We start from the raw sequence: 15,175 nt of genomic DNA, 5'->3' as shown, positions 1-15,175 counted from the left end.
AGGATTACCATGAGGTGAGTCAGTGGACTAGACCCAGGGGTCCGGTTATTGGAACATTACTGTGGGTCTGGGTCTGTTCAGCACATTCACACTCGCGTGTCTTCACAAAATTCATCTGTTTCTCCAACTCCCCCCCCCCCCCACCCACCCTTCCTTCCTTCATACCCCTCCTTCATACCCCTCCTTTGTCATTCTCAAGCTGTAAAAAACTATTTTCCCATTTTTTGGCAGAAGCTGAGTTCCAACGTGTTGATTGTCTCGACACAAAAACTCCCTTTCTTGGATGCAGTTATGAAGTGAGAAACTGCACATGCCAGTAAACTGCTTCCACAGTGCCAGTAAAGTGTATTACCTGATTTATCTTCAACTACTGTGTCTCGGCAGCAAATATCCACACAGTATTCACATAGCTGAGACAAATTTCAAACAGGCTGAGATGTCCTTATTTGGGTGTACAGTTCATCTGTCTCTGTCTCGCTCCCTGTCTATCCCATGACAGTCTCTCTCACTCCCCATTTCTCATATGACAAAGTTCAACCACTATAATCCACACCAGTCAAAGAGTGTTACTTGTATTACACTGGTACTTACATGGTTTTGGGCACTTCTGGCATTTGTGGAACCCCCAGGATGTTCCGATGCTCTGACAGCATTCTTCCTGCTTGCTGAGACCAGGGAGGGCCTTGCCACACTGGCATTTAGAAGAGAGTGTGTAGGAGAATGAGAATGAGGAAGAAAGGAGAGAGAGAAACAGAGAGAAAGGAACAGCAGGAGGAGAGATTAAGAGGGTGAATTCAGTATTTTCAGAAGGGAAAAAAACTCCCTCCACTTTCTTAGTTTCATTTTTATTCCCCAAAAAATATTTGATGCACAGGGTCGCAGATGTAGTTGCAGTGTACAGTGAAATACTTAAGCTCCAACAGCGCAGGTGTGAAGGAAACAATAAAAGCAACAATAATAATAAATACATATTTACAACTGTGACAATGATGCATATAAATGTCTATTGGAAGGCCTCCCGAGCGGTGCGTCGCAGTGCTGAAAGGCGTCACTACAGATCCGGGTTCAATCCCGGGCTGTGACGCAGCCGACCGCGACCGGGAAACCCATGAGGCGGCGCACATTTGGCCCAGCGTCGTCCGGGTTAGGGGAGGGTTTGGCTGGCTGGGATGTCCTTGTCCCATCACGCTCTAGCGACTCCTGTGGCGGGCCGGGCGCATGCACGCTGACAAGGTGGCCGGTTGGACGGTGTTTCCTTGAACACATTGGTACAGCTGGGTTAAGCGAGCAGTGTGTCAAGAAGCAGTGTGGCTTGGCTGGGTCGTGTTTAGGAGGACGCATGGCTCTCGATCTTCGCCTCTGCAGAGTCCGTATGGGAGTTACAGCAATGGGACAAGACTGTAACTACCAATTGGATATCACGAAATTGGGGAGAAAAAGGGGCCCAAAAAAAAACATGTCAATTGGGGTGTAAGCAGGGTAATTGTCCGTTGGGGGGTCCAAAGGGAGAACAGCGGAGGCAGAAGGAGCAGGTAGCTGACTAGTAGTGGCTATTCAGCAGCCTGATGGTCTGGGGGTAGAAGCTATTGGCCTGTCTGATAGTTTTAGCCATGCCCTCATATGAGTGATGGAAGTGGGGAGAACAGGCCGTGGCTGAGGTCCCTGATGATCTTTGCCTTCCTGCAACACCTGGTTTTGTAGGTGTCCTGGATGGCAAGCAGTGTGCACCCAATGGTGCATTCGGGCTGGACATTCTGTTGTTACTTGAAGTAGCTTGGCTACATTATGTAACGTGCCTATGGTGTTGAGAGAAAGGCGGTGTCATGTTTCTGAAACCAGACCTCCACATTTTTTTGTTAGCATTCTATCATAGTTCTAATGTTCCCGAACTATAAACAAAAAAAGAGAAAGATCAAGATAATGTGTCTAGGTTTTAGCCTGGGTCTGTACAAATGAAGTTATTTCCAAATATGGATGAAGCACAGCTGAGCGTAAAACCCTCTGTAGTGCCTTGCGGTCAGCGGCGGTGGAGTTCCAGGCTGTGATGCAGCCCGACAGTATGCTCTCGATGGTGCTCCTGTAGAACACTGTGAGGGCCCTCGAGGACAAGATTCATTTCTTCAGCCTTCTGAGGTTAAAGAGTCGGGGTCGTGCCTTCTTCACCACGGTGTCCTTGTGGTTTGACCATTTCAGCTCCTCAGAGATGTGTACACAGAGGAATTAAACATTTTTGACCATCTCCATGGCGGCCCCGTTGATGAGGAAGGGGTCGTGACCAGCCTGGTTCCTCCTGAAGTCCACAATCAGCTCCTTTGTTTTTCTGATGTTGAGGGTGAGGTTGTTTACCTGGCATCATACCGTCAGAGTGCCTACCTCCTCCCTGTAGGCCGTCTCGTCGTTGTTGGTAATCAGGCCTACGACTGTCGTGTCGTCAGCGGCCTGTCAGGAAGTCCAGGACCCAGTTGCATAGTGAGGAGTTCAGTCCCAGGGCAGTGAGGTTTGTGGTGAGCTTAAAGGGCACTATGGTATTGAAGGCCGAGCTGTAGTCAAACAGCCTCCTCACATATGCATTCCTCTTATCTAGGCGGGTGAGTGCAGTGTGCAGTGCAATGGCGATTGAGTCGTCCGTGGATCTGTTGGGCGGTAGGCGAGTTGGAGAGGCTCGGGTGTATCTGGGAGGGAGGAGGTGATGTAGTGTTTGACTAGCCTCTCGAAGCCCTTCATGATGACAGAAGTGAGTGCTACGGTTCAGTAGTCATTCAGTTACTTTCCCTTTCTTGGGCACGGCGATGATAGTGGACATCTTGAAGCAGGTGGGGATAACGGCCTGTTAGAGAGAGATTGAAAATGTCCAAAAACACCACAGCTAGCTGGTCTGCACCTACTCGGAGGGCGCGGCTCGGGATGCCGTCTGGTGCCGGCAGCCTTGCGAGGGTTAACACGTTTGAATGACTTACAGTACATACGTCTTCCGTGGAGACCGTAAGCACGTAGCCCTCGTTGTTCTCAGGGGCTCTCCTCGGCAGCTCAGAGTCGTTTGGCTCGAAGTGTGAGAAAAAGGTGTTTAGCTCGTCGGGTACGTACAGCATTGGTGTCCGCTCCTCCACTTGGCTGGCTGAAGGAAAAAAGCCGCACAATAATGCCTCACGACATGGGCTTGTGTGCATCAGCATTACACAACGCCCTTCTGTCACTCCAACTCCAACTCTCAGACGGAACGGTTCTATTATAGAACAACATCCCGTCGTCCAGCCTCCCTCAGATCAACGCACACTGATAAGGGAACAGTCCTCAGAGCCTCGCCTGCTGATGGAGCCTTATCACCACAACGTCAATCTGACTGCAAAATGTAAACCAAATTGAATGGTGATCTGAAGTGGATAAGACGGGCGAGATGCCAATACTGCTAATAACTTTGGATGCATTAAAGCACTGACATGAGTTATGGGGCTATTTCTAGATGGGGAAAAGTTGTTTGGTGTTGATAGCATCTTTATTCTCGGAGTATAAAAGGCCAGCAGACTGAAAAATGAGAGTCTCTACACCTGGATTGATTTAAATTGAGTCACGTTTGTTTTTGTCCTCTAAACACACATCAATTTCGATTAGCGTAGATTAGTTTGATGGACAAACAGCTCCTTTGATTGTGTTTTTTCAAATGCGAAGAATGATCAATGGCTGGCATTGAAGCAGAACTCATTACCTTGTTTATCCACAAAGCCAACCAATAGCTCTTTCTCTCTCTCCCTCATATTTCCACTCTCTTTCTCCAACCCCCACCTTTCCCCCTGTCCTTCTCTGATCGGTCTTCCAATACTCTCACTCTGCACTCTCAACACTTCCAGATTCCCCCCTGTCCCTCTCTGACCTGTGTGCCGGTGGTCTCCTGGAAGCAGCGTCCCAGCTGGCTCTTGGAGGAGACGGGCTGGTACTGGGGGACGTAGCTCTGCTGGTTGGGGTAGATGATGTTGTGTCCCTGCTGCTGGATGTTCTGTCTGCTGTCTGAGTGGTGGTAGGTGTAGTGAGACTGGGTCTGGGATTGGCCATTCTGCCCATTGCCTTTCACCTTCTGCCCATTGGCATCCAGCTGAGAGACCTGATGTATCTGCACCGAGGCCTCCGGAGGATGCTTCACATGGATGTTCACGATGCTGGGGGCATATTTCACTGGGGGAGACGAAGTAAAAGAGGATACATGGGGTGAAAGTTACTGAAAAGAGCAAGTTAATGTTCTATGACTGCACTTTAGATGTACACTGATTGGATACTCCTTCGTATTTCTACCTATATGCCCTTGGATAAAAATGAACAAAATGTAAAAAAATAAAAATTATGTAATAAAAAAAATGGAACATGTATTTGAACTCAGTCCCTCCATCTTACCAGGGTTCTGTCCATTGCTGAAGGTGAGGGGCAGAGTGTGAGTGGAGTGAATCTGGGACGTCTGCTGCTGCCCTTTCTGGCGCTGCTGCCCATTCCCATTCTGAACAGGCATCTGGCAGAACTTCCCCGTATAGGTAGCCGGGCACTGACACTTATCCCTGGCACTGCACTTTCCTCCATTCATGCAGGGCAGATGGCATACCACTAAAAAACACAAAGAACGTGAAGTTTAGCCAGCTGTGCCCACAGGTGACAGCAAACCCAATGACATTCCCCACACACAGCCACACACTTTACAGCAGTTTATTGTTGGAGAAAAGGTTTAACTCGGAGGCTGGTCTATCTTTAAATAAACAGCAAGTAGACAAAACAACCATTGTTTACGAACATTGTTTGACATTTCATGATGAGTTACCTTCCAATATTATTGTCTTCTCTGATTGCCCTCTCTCGCTCTCTCTCGCTCTCTCTCTCTAGCCTCCACATGCCACGGACCTCCTCGAGGAAGTTTGTGCTTTGGCACAACAAGATATGAAGCAGGAATCTCGAGCTACAACATTAAGAGGCATGATGGATCCATCCAGACCCAGGAGAACAAAGCCTGTGTTGTTCAGCCATTGTTCAAATCTTTGTCATCGTCTTCCAGAGTTCCACGACTTCACACACTCAGCTCAGTGTCCAAACACTGCCCGACTCCCCCACCATCAATATTCATCGCAAAGATGCAAGGAGGTGGATGGCAAATGACCCATTACGCTTGGAGACTGCATAATTCCTCAGCAAATCTGGCTTAATTGAGGAGCCTGTAATGTATTCAGCCCTAGGGTTTGTTTTCCATCATAACAGTCATCAAGACCTCTGCCCGGTTCTGAGGGAGACCTCAGGCCCAGATAAGGCTAATTGAGGCTAAGACCCAAACCACATGACAGAGGTGTGCACAGGAAAGTATTACACTGGGAGTTCAAGGTCTTTACTGTAAATACCTTGCTGTTGGTACTAGAAATTGACTAAGTGCCATTCTTCTTTTGTATTCTCTCTCAGCCCACCATTCACACTGAAAGTCTCACTTTTCTCTTTCTCTCGCTCTTCCTCTGTCTCAGAGTTGTCAGTCACCCAAGTCTTATTCACCCACAAAGGAATTTCCTTCATAGCTCCAGCTAGTCTTCACACGCACCGCACACGCCAACACACCACTCACCTCCGCTAACCATGCACCACAAGCCAGATAAAAACAAAACAAAATATATATATATATACAATTAAAACTAGAACATTAAGCGCTCCATTCAGGCAGTACTTTTCCATAATTGCGAGGCTGAAGGACGTTCTGTGGAGGGTTAGTTTGCTGAGGCGTCCTCTGGAAAAGAGCTGAGGGAACCGAATCCCCCCAGTGTATTTGAAATATGTGTCAATGGCGTGTGGGTCGGCGGCATGAATCAAACTGTCAGTCCAGCCAGGAGCCGGCTAGCAGACAGAGTGTGGAGCACGTGCGTGCGTGCGTGTATTGGACTCCGCTGCCTAGTCCTCACTTTTGTCTCCCCAGAGTCACCCAGAAATATACGCAGTTGGCTGATCGCTGACCTTGGGGGGGGGGAGAGATATTACTGACACTAAACCACCCTGTCTGCTTCCGTTTCCACCAATGGGAATACCTGCTGCCCATGAGGAATACCTTGGCTGCCTGGGTCTGTCGTCCTTTCTACCAGGGCAGGAATCTCCTCAGCAAACCACCAGTCAATTGCTCAATTGAGCGAGAGGGAACTAGTAATCACCCTCTTCTGCCACTCCATTACAAATGGTAGGAAAGCATGTCAAACACAGCTGAAATTCCTGGAAGGTGTAATGTGCTATAATGTTCCACACATACAGGAAATGTAATCACATGCTTTTCAGGCCTTAAGAGGCAATCTTAGCCTTGCGCTAGCGTTTCAAGTTGAAAAGCTGTTTCAAATTCATTGGAGAGAAAGTTAAACATGTTCCATCTATAATAACATTCCTACCCGAACTACAAAGAAAGAGGCTGATTCTTTGTCCTGTGGCCTATAGGCCGTGTTCAGTGCCTCCCAGTCACTACTGTACTGTACACATATTGCATCCATGTATTTTGTTTAATTTAGTGTGTTTTCCCTAGAAAGGGACAAGCACAGTTTGGTAGGATTTGCAGTGTTGAAACATAATGACAGCTGTAACACATCTGCCTTTCCCCAACCCTCTCATTATGGTGACAACAAGACTGCTCCCAAACCTCACATCCCTGCTGCCTCTGACTCTCTGGCCCTGCCACACACTGCTGTTTGAAGTCCTCTCTCTCTCTCTGCCCAGCCCCAGCCAGCCCCTGCCAAGCCTGACCTATGTCATTACCATGCAGCTGGTGGCATTAGGAGCATCAGGTGATTTCCTGTTTGATGTGCAAAGACATCTCAGGGAATATGGGTTATTATTCACATATGGGATGTCTGGAAGAGACAGGATCCATGTAAAATGTGCTTTGAGAGGGTGTAATTGGCCAATCAAATGAAATTGTATTTGTCACATGTGCCGAATACAACAGGTATTGACCTAACAGTGAAATGCTTAGTGACAAGACCTTAACCAACAAAAATAAGTGTTAAGAAAGTACTAAATCATTTACTAAATAATCTGAAATAAACAAATAGAAAAATAACATAATTAAAGAGCGACAATAAAATAACAGTAACGAGGCTATATACAGGGGGGTACCGGTACAGAGTCAATGTGTAGGGGCACTGGTTAGTCGAGGTAATTGAGGTAATATGTACATGTAGGTAGAGGTAAAGTGGTTGACAAACCGCCACACGTAGCAAGACTGGTCATTTAAACAAAGCAGAAGCTATACATGATAATCATTGGTTTGATGGAACCCACATCAATTCATATTGGAGGAGTACGTATGGCCATACATATTTCCTGACCACGTGACCTGACCAGGAACAACTCTCGGCTCTATGGATGAGGTTTATCAAGTTCAAGTTAGTTTACTTGTCATATACACGATATACACTCAGTGGACAGTTTATTAGGTACACCACCCGTTTAAGAAAATGGTTTGCTCCTACAGACAGTGAGTCACGTGGCCGTGGTTTGCTATATACTGTAAAGCAGACAGACAGGCATCGAGGCATTCAGTTATTGTTCAATTGAACGTTAGAATGGGTAAAACGAGTGACCTAAGCGACTTTGAGCGTGGTATGATTAGGGCTGTGGCACTCATTACATTTTGTCAGCCGGTGAATGTCAAGCAAATAACCTCCGGTCTCACGGTAATTGACCATTAATTAACAAACACATTTAGCATCTCCTGGCTTCCACGCATAGCCGACAAGCCACTGATGCAGACCTTTGGAACATCTACATTTTAAAAACTCTAATAAGTCCATAGCCTACACCATCACAATAAATCCATTATGTATTTTAGACAGGTCTAAAGAAACATTATGATAGGAAGAAGATGTAGTCTATTTCAGAAGAACAGAATAACACAGTCCTTGTCCTTATGTTAGGCCCTGATCTGGCTATGCCATTTTGCTGTGGGCAACACTAGTTAATTTAGCAGACAAGATTTGCTTAGAAGTCCGTGGCATTATTATATAGTATGAAGAATACAATTGAACAAAGCTGAATAAAATAGAAAGGATGTTTTCCCCCAAAAGATTTCTGAGGGAGTGCGAACATGCTATTCTTGTTGAGCGGTTAACAAAGAAACAGGTCTTCCTATATGCTTCATTTAGAGGTATTTATGCAACTTTAGTTGTGATACAAACATATTGCCCAACATTTGTATTTTTAATACATTCTAAGGCTGTATGATGCGACTCTAATGATCATTTGAAAAAAGTTGCATGAAAGACATGAGCTTCGCTTTGTTATTTGCACAGACTGTACACATTTCATCAGTCTCTCATTCGATTTGACAAGCACTTGATAATCCCTTTAATTTCCCGGCGGCATCCCCTTTGTGTGGCCGTAATGCCCCCTAAAAAAATCTATGCCTTTTTGTGCCATTGGGCTGTACATAATAATTAGAATTCCCTTCTCCCGGCTGCGTGCTCCGAAGCACCTCTCACGCACACGAATCTCTCAGATAGCTCAACTATTATTGCCAATGCCCGTCACGTGATAGGGGTCTATCTCACAGGCTACAAGTGAAGACAGACACATCAGAGATGCAACTGCGGTCGTCCTTATCCAATTCCGACAGTCGTTGTTAAGTGGATTAATGTGCTTCATTTTAAGAAGTTATTTTGTCACTTTATTTGTGATACAAGCCTTATCAAAACATATGCCTATGGGCTAGGCCACATGAGGTGTGCGACTATGATTTGAAAATGTTGCAAAAAAAGGCATAAACTGTTTATTGCCTTGCTTCACACAAGCTGGGCATCATTCACAAGTGATAATATATCATTCACAAGTGATTGGTGACAATATTAGCCTATCAGACTGTTCTTGATTTAATCTTGTCTATATATACACACCACCGTTCAAAGGTTTGTGGTCACTTAGAAATGTCCTTGTTTTTGAAGGATAAGCACTTTTTTTATCCATTAAAATAACATCAAATTGATCAGAAATACAGTGTAGAAATTGTTAATGTTGTAAATGATTATTGTAGCTGGAAACGGCAGATTTTTAATGGAATATCTACATAGGCGTACAGAGGCCCATTATCAGCAACCATCACTCCTGTGTTCCAATGGCACGTTGTGTTAGCTAATCGAGGTTTATCATTTTAAAAGGCTAATTTATCATTTGCAATTATGTTAGCACAGCTGAAAACTATTGTCCTGATTAAAGAAGCAATAAAACTGGCCTTTTTTAGACTAGTTGAATATCTGGAGCATCAGCATTTGGGGGTTCAATTACGGGCTCAAAATGGCCAGAAACAAACAAACCTTTCTTCTGAAACTCGTCAGACTATTCTCTTTCTGAGAAATTAAGGCTATTCCATGCGAGAAATTGCCAAGAAACTGAAGATCTCATACAATGCTGTGTCCTACTTCCTTCATAGAACAAAGCAAACTGGCTCTAACCAGAATAGAAAGAGGAGTGGGAGGCCCCGGTGCATAACTGAGCAAGAGGGCAAGTACATTAGAGTGTCTAGTTTGAAAAACAGACGGCTCACAAGTCCTCAACTGGCAGCTTCATAAAATAATACCCGCAAAACACCAGTCTCAACATCAACAGTGAAGACGCGACTCCAGGATGCTGGCCTTCTAGGCAGAGTTGCAAAGAAAAAGCCATATGCAAAAGAACAGACAGTGGACAGAGGATCTCTGCCTAGAAGGCCAGCATCCCGGAGTCACCTCTTCACTGTCATCAAAACTATGAAATAACACATATGGAATCATGTAGTAACCAAAAAAAAGTGTTCAACAAATCAAAATATATTTTATATTTGAGATTCTTCGAAGTAGCCACCCTTTGCCTTGATGACAACTTTGCACACTCTTGGCATTCTCTCAATCAGCTTCACCTGGAATGCTTTTCCAACAGTCTTGAAGGAGTTCCCACATATGCTGAGTACTTGTTTGCTGCTTTTCCATCACTCTGCAGTCCAACTCATCCCAAACCATCCCAATTGGGTTGAGGTCGGGTGATTGTGGAGGCCAGGCCATCTGATACAGCCCTCCATCACTCTCCTTCTTGGTCAAATAGCCCTTACACAGCCTGGAGGTGTGTTTGGTCATTGTCCTGTTGAAAAACAAATGATAGTCCCACTAAGTGCAAACCAGACGGGATGGCATATCGCTGCAGAATACTGTGGTAGCCATGCTGCTTAAGTGTGCCTTGAATTCTAAATAAATCACAGACAGTGTTACCAGCAAAGCACCCCCACACCATCACACCTCCTCCTCCATGCTTCACATGGGAACCACACAAGCGGAGATCATCCGTTCACATACTCTGCGTCTCAAAAAGACACGGCGGTTGGAACCAAAAATCTCAAATTTTGAGTCATCAAATCAAAGGACAGATTTCCACCGGTCTAATGTCCATTGCTCGTGTTTCTTGGCCCAAACAAGTCTCTTATTATTATTGGTGTCCTTTAGTAGTGGTTTCTTTGCAGCAATTCCACCATGAAGGCCTGATTCACGCAGTCTCCTCTGAACAGTTGATGTTGAGATGTGTCTGTTACTTGAATTCTGTGAAGCATTTATTTGGGAGGAAATTTCTGAAGCTGGTAACTCTAATAAACTTATCCTCTGCAGCAGAGGTAACTCTGGGTCTTCCTTTCCTGTGGCGGTCCTCATGAGAGCCAGTTCCATCATCGCGCTTGATGGTTTTTGCAACTGCACTTGAAGAAACTTTCAAACTTTACTGACCTTCATGTCTTAAAGTAATGATGGACTGTTATTTCTCTTTGCTTATTTGAGCTGTTCTTGCCATAATATGGACTTGGTATTTTACCAAATAGGGCTATCTTCTGTATACCACCCCTACATTGTCACAACACAACTGATTAGCTCAAACGCATTAATGAGCAAAGAAATTCTACAAATTAACTTTTAACAAGGCACACCTGTTAATTGAAATGCATTCCAGGTGACTACTTCATGAAGCTGGTTGAGAGAATGCCAAGTGTGTGCAAAGCTGTCATCAAGGCAAAGGGTGGGTACTTTGAAGAATCTCAAATATAAAATATTTGATATATAATTTGGTTAACACTTTTTTAGCTACTACATGATTCCATTTGTGTTATTTCATAGTTTTGATGTCTTCACTATTATTCTACAATGTAGAAAATAGTAAAAATAAAGAAAACCCCTTGAATGAGTAGGTGTGTCAAAACTTTTGACTGGAACTGTTGGCGGTGTCAGAGGAAGGCCCCAAAAATTGTCAAAGACTCCAGTCACCCAAGTCATAGATATTTCTCTCTGCTACCGGCAAGCGGTACTGGAGCGCCAAGTCTAGGTCCAAAAGGCTCCTTAACAGCTTCTACCCCCAAACCATAAGACTGAAGAACAATTAATCACATGGCCACCTGGACTATTTACACTGACCCCCCCTTTGTTTTTACACTGCTGCTACTCGCTGTTATTATCTATACATAGTCACTTCACGTGTACCTACATGCACAAATTACCTCGACTAACCTATAACCCCGCACATTGACTCAGTACTGGTTTCCCCTGTATATAGCCTTGTTATTGTAATTTTATTGTGTTACTTTTTATTTTATTTTTTACCTTAGTTTATTTAGTAAATATTTTCTTAACTCTATTTCTTGAACTGCATTGTTGGTTAAGGGCTCGTAAGTATGCATTTCACAGTAAGGTGTTATATTCGGCACATGTGACAAATAAAATTTGATAAAACATTTTTTTTTTACAGAACAACAGAGTGAATACAAAGAGCAATACAAAATAAAGCTCAATGAAATAAAAATAGAACAGTAATTTACTAGTCATTTAGTAGTTTATCCGTGCATTAGAAATGTCAATCACAATGCCTAATGTTATGAGTAACTAATAAGTGTTTCTTGTTGACAGACATCAGGTTTGCCCTCCTCCTCTGCAGCCCTCATAGTGTGATGTCAGAGGCCAAACCAGAAGCCGTAGCTGTGGTTCCCAGAGGCTAATGAGATCATCACACCATGGACTGATTACTGGGGAGAATGGCGCCCCCCTATCACCTCTAAACCCACTCACCCACAATGGTTACACACTCATCTTGTCGTGGGTAGGAAACAAGCTACTGAAGCTGTGTGGCAAAACATCACAGGATGGGAAGGGAAATGCCACTGTTTCAAACAACCATTCATCTTATCAGACCTAATCTGACTCACCTCTGATAGACAGACACGTAAGAGAAAGTAATAGAATTCAAGAGAAACTAAATCCACACATCGTAGGAGTCGTAAAATATTCCATTGTTTTTCTGACAGTTATTTTGTTTCAGAATTATTCTTTTTTGTTCCTTTCTATGTACAGTTCCTCATCCAACCTCAGGTGGCACTGAGAACACATGCATTTATTCTGAGGATAACGCTTAATAGCAATGTCAAAACACCAGTGACAAAGGGGAAATGGTTTGGTTCTATGATCACTGCAAACATTTTTAAGAATCTGAACTGCCTTCGAGTTCATTCAGCGGGTTGACGTTTATTGTCTTGTCCTGGAGGCAGAAGTGAGCGATTTCCCCTTAGATAGGCCAGCTGCAAAGTCAAAATTGGCTATATTGTAAAAATTCATGAAAAACAAAATGTGATTTTTGGTCTTGTCCTGGAGGCAGAAGTGAGCGATTTCCCCTTAGATAGGCCAGCTGCAAAGTCAAAATTGGCTATATTGTAAAAATTCATGAAAAACAAAATGTGATTTTTGGTCTTGTCCTGGAGGCAGAAGTGAGCGATTTCCCCTTAGATAGGCCAGCTGCAAAGTCAAAATTGGCTATATTGTAAAAATTCATGAAAAACAAAATGTGATTTTTGGTCTTAATTTAAGGTTAGGGTTAGGCATTAGGGTTACCAGTATGGATAGGGTTAAGGTTAGGTTTAAAATCAGATTGTATGACTTTGTGACAGCGCCAGCGCATGAACACTGCAGAGCTGCCTCCAGAACAAGATTCATGACAAAAAAACGCTAACCTGCATTTAATCAGCTGAGTCAGAAAGAGTGACCGACCGTACCTCAGTCCCAAAATCAGCCACAGTCTTATGCGCTCCAGATGTTTCCTCTGACTACCACACAGAATAAAATGGTTTAATTTCACCTGGTGGACAGTGGAAACACACACAGATACAGTGAACACCCATGCACAAACAGAAACAAGCACATACACACTGACTAATTTCCTCCTCATCCACTGAGGAGTGGAGCGTGAGAGAGTGAAAGAGAGTGAGGACCGGAGCCCTGGAGGTTGTTCATTAAGGCAGGCTGCTGAGCTCCCTCCACGGACCTAGGCAGTGTGATTTGATGAGGCTGGGTTAGCAGCAGCATAGTGCAGGTCCCCTGGGTGCCTAATGAGATTTTAAGACACGGTGTCTGGCACATCACAGAAAAATCCCACTTAGTGGTTAGAGCAGTAAGGCAGGTTGGCCCAGACGAGGCAACCCTAGACTCACGATAGGCTAGCGCCTGGTGTTTACTGCGGGCACAGGCTCTGGCAGCCGGAGAAGCCCCCATCGCTTTCCCCCCCTCCACCGCAGGCAGCCTGTCCACTGAGACTGTAAATACAGTGCCACGCTTTCCTGACTGCCAGGTAGGTGACGACAAAAAAATTAATCTACGAAGAAAAAAAAAACGTGGAGGGAAATAAATGACAGTGCGCCGATTCTAAACTAATGAAAGGAGGAAATGACAGCTACAAGAGGATTAGTCGACTCCAGCTCCATATAAGACTGGCGCTGCACAGATCATAAACTCCCCAGCATGCTCCACCACTGGCAACCTCTGAACTCTCCCTTTCCTCTATAGCTACAGGTTATATTGTCCACCAGACGATCACCCAGCCACAACGTGCGTATGTGGGAGTGAAGGGAGCTTATAAAACTCAGTGAGAGTGTTTCGGTTAAATACCTGGCACTCTCCTTTACAGGGCAGACAGACACAGAGAGAGAGAGAGACACAGAGAGAGAGAGAGAGAGAGACACAGAGAGAGAGAGAGAGAGAGAGAGAGAGAGAGAGAGAGATGGCTGCAGACTTTTTTCCTTCCCCGGGAGCCACATGCTTTCAATTAGCCACTGACCAAACACCTGATTACACTCCTTTGGCACAGTGAAAGCCTAAACGCACTATTACTGTGTAATGCTCATTAATCAAGTCTCATACAGGACCCCAGACACATAGGCCTCCAGACAACTACCTCCAACCAAAGTCAACAGCCCTCATCACCTCTGTAAAAACTGAACAGGTTACCCGAGGAATTAGGAAATTCATGGGATTAGCCCGAGAGCCGAGAAAATCAGTCAGCTTCTTTCTTTACCTCATTCCCAAAGTGGAACATATTTGTAGAAGTGCTGTATGAAGAGAACAGATAGAAGAATGTTGAAAATACTTCCCTCCATCTTGACTTTTAGTTTAATCTGACCCTAAACGTGGTGATATCGACTATAGCGCAGGTGACACACAAAATGAACTGACAGCCATGGCCATCGTCAATAAGGAAGCCTGGGCTGATCCAGGAGGCTCACAATACTAAGACAGGCACTGCACACATCTAGGACCCAATACACCAAAAAGTATGGGTCCGATACAGACCACTGAGGTATGGAAAAACAACACTAAAAGGGTTCCTTATCCCCCATAGAATACCGTGACAGTAGAGAGACACAGAGGAGGGGTCGAAAAGAGTAGGAGATCGAGATAGAGAGAGAGAGAGAGAAAGCGAGGGAGAAACTTAATTCCCTTATCAGTAAGGAGCTGATATGGAAACCAAATGAGACTGTTATAAAACGCCAGACAGCGGACTGTACAGTAGTAAACTGTGCAGCTGGGTCAAGCTCTCTTTCCAGGTGCATGTCGAGCAGAGTTGGACTGCAGGAGAGGAGGGGCTGTCTCCATCGGCGGCTGAGGGTAATGTGGCAGCCCAAAACCACCAGCCCTACAGACCTGAGCACTGACTAGGTAGGACAGCAGCCCAGAAGAAATGCAGAGAGAAATTGGAAATCAGACAGATGCTTAAATCACCAGCGGGTTTTTCCTCCCTCACCTCAACACCTTTGTTGTCCCCAATCCCCCCCCCAACATCATCAAATTGTTCCCATTCATATTCTGAATAGATGCATTGTGTTTTAATTGCACCAAATGTGGTAATAACAGTGCAGTACAATCCA

General features: G+C 44.7%; 1 protein-coding gene across 5 annotated transcripts in view; it reads right to left on the bottom strand.

Moving 5' to 3' along the window:
- Nucleotides 1-15,175, bottom strand: part of LOC106576950 (latent-transforming growth factor beta-binding protein 1) — a 133,842-nt gene that overhangs the window by 78,509 nt on the left and 40,158 nt on the right. For all 5 annotated transcript variants that reach the window (XM_014154513.2, XM_014154517.2, XM_014154516.2 and 2 more), the window contains exons 6-8: nucleotides 4,384-4,587; nucleotides 3,869-4,167; nucleotides 592-691 (exon numbers count right to left, since the gene is read on the bottom strand). In XM_014154513.2, the coding sequence (XP_014009988.2) occupies nucleotides 592-691; nucleotides 3,869-4,167; nucleotides 4,384-4,587 (603 nt within the window). The remainder of the gene's footprint in view (nucleotides 1-591; nucleotides 692-3,868; nucleotides 4,168-4,383; nucleotides 4,588-15,175) is intronic.

The sequence above is a fragment of the Salmo salar genome, chromosome ssa18 (genome assembly GCF_905237065.1).
Source record: "Salmo salar chromosome ssa18, Ssal_v3.1, whole genome shotgun sequence".
NCBI lineage: Eukaryota > Metazoa > Chordata > Actinopteri > Salmoniformes > Salmonidae > Salmo > Salmo salar.
This window is presented reverse-complemented; position numbering and strand designations above follow the sequence as displayed.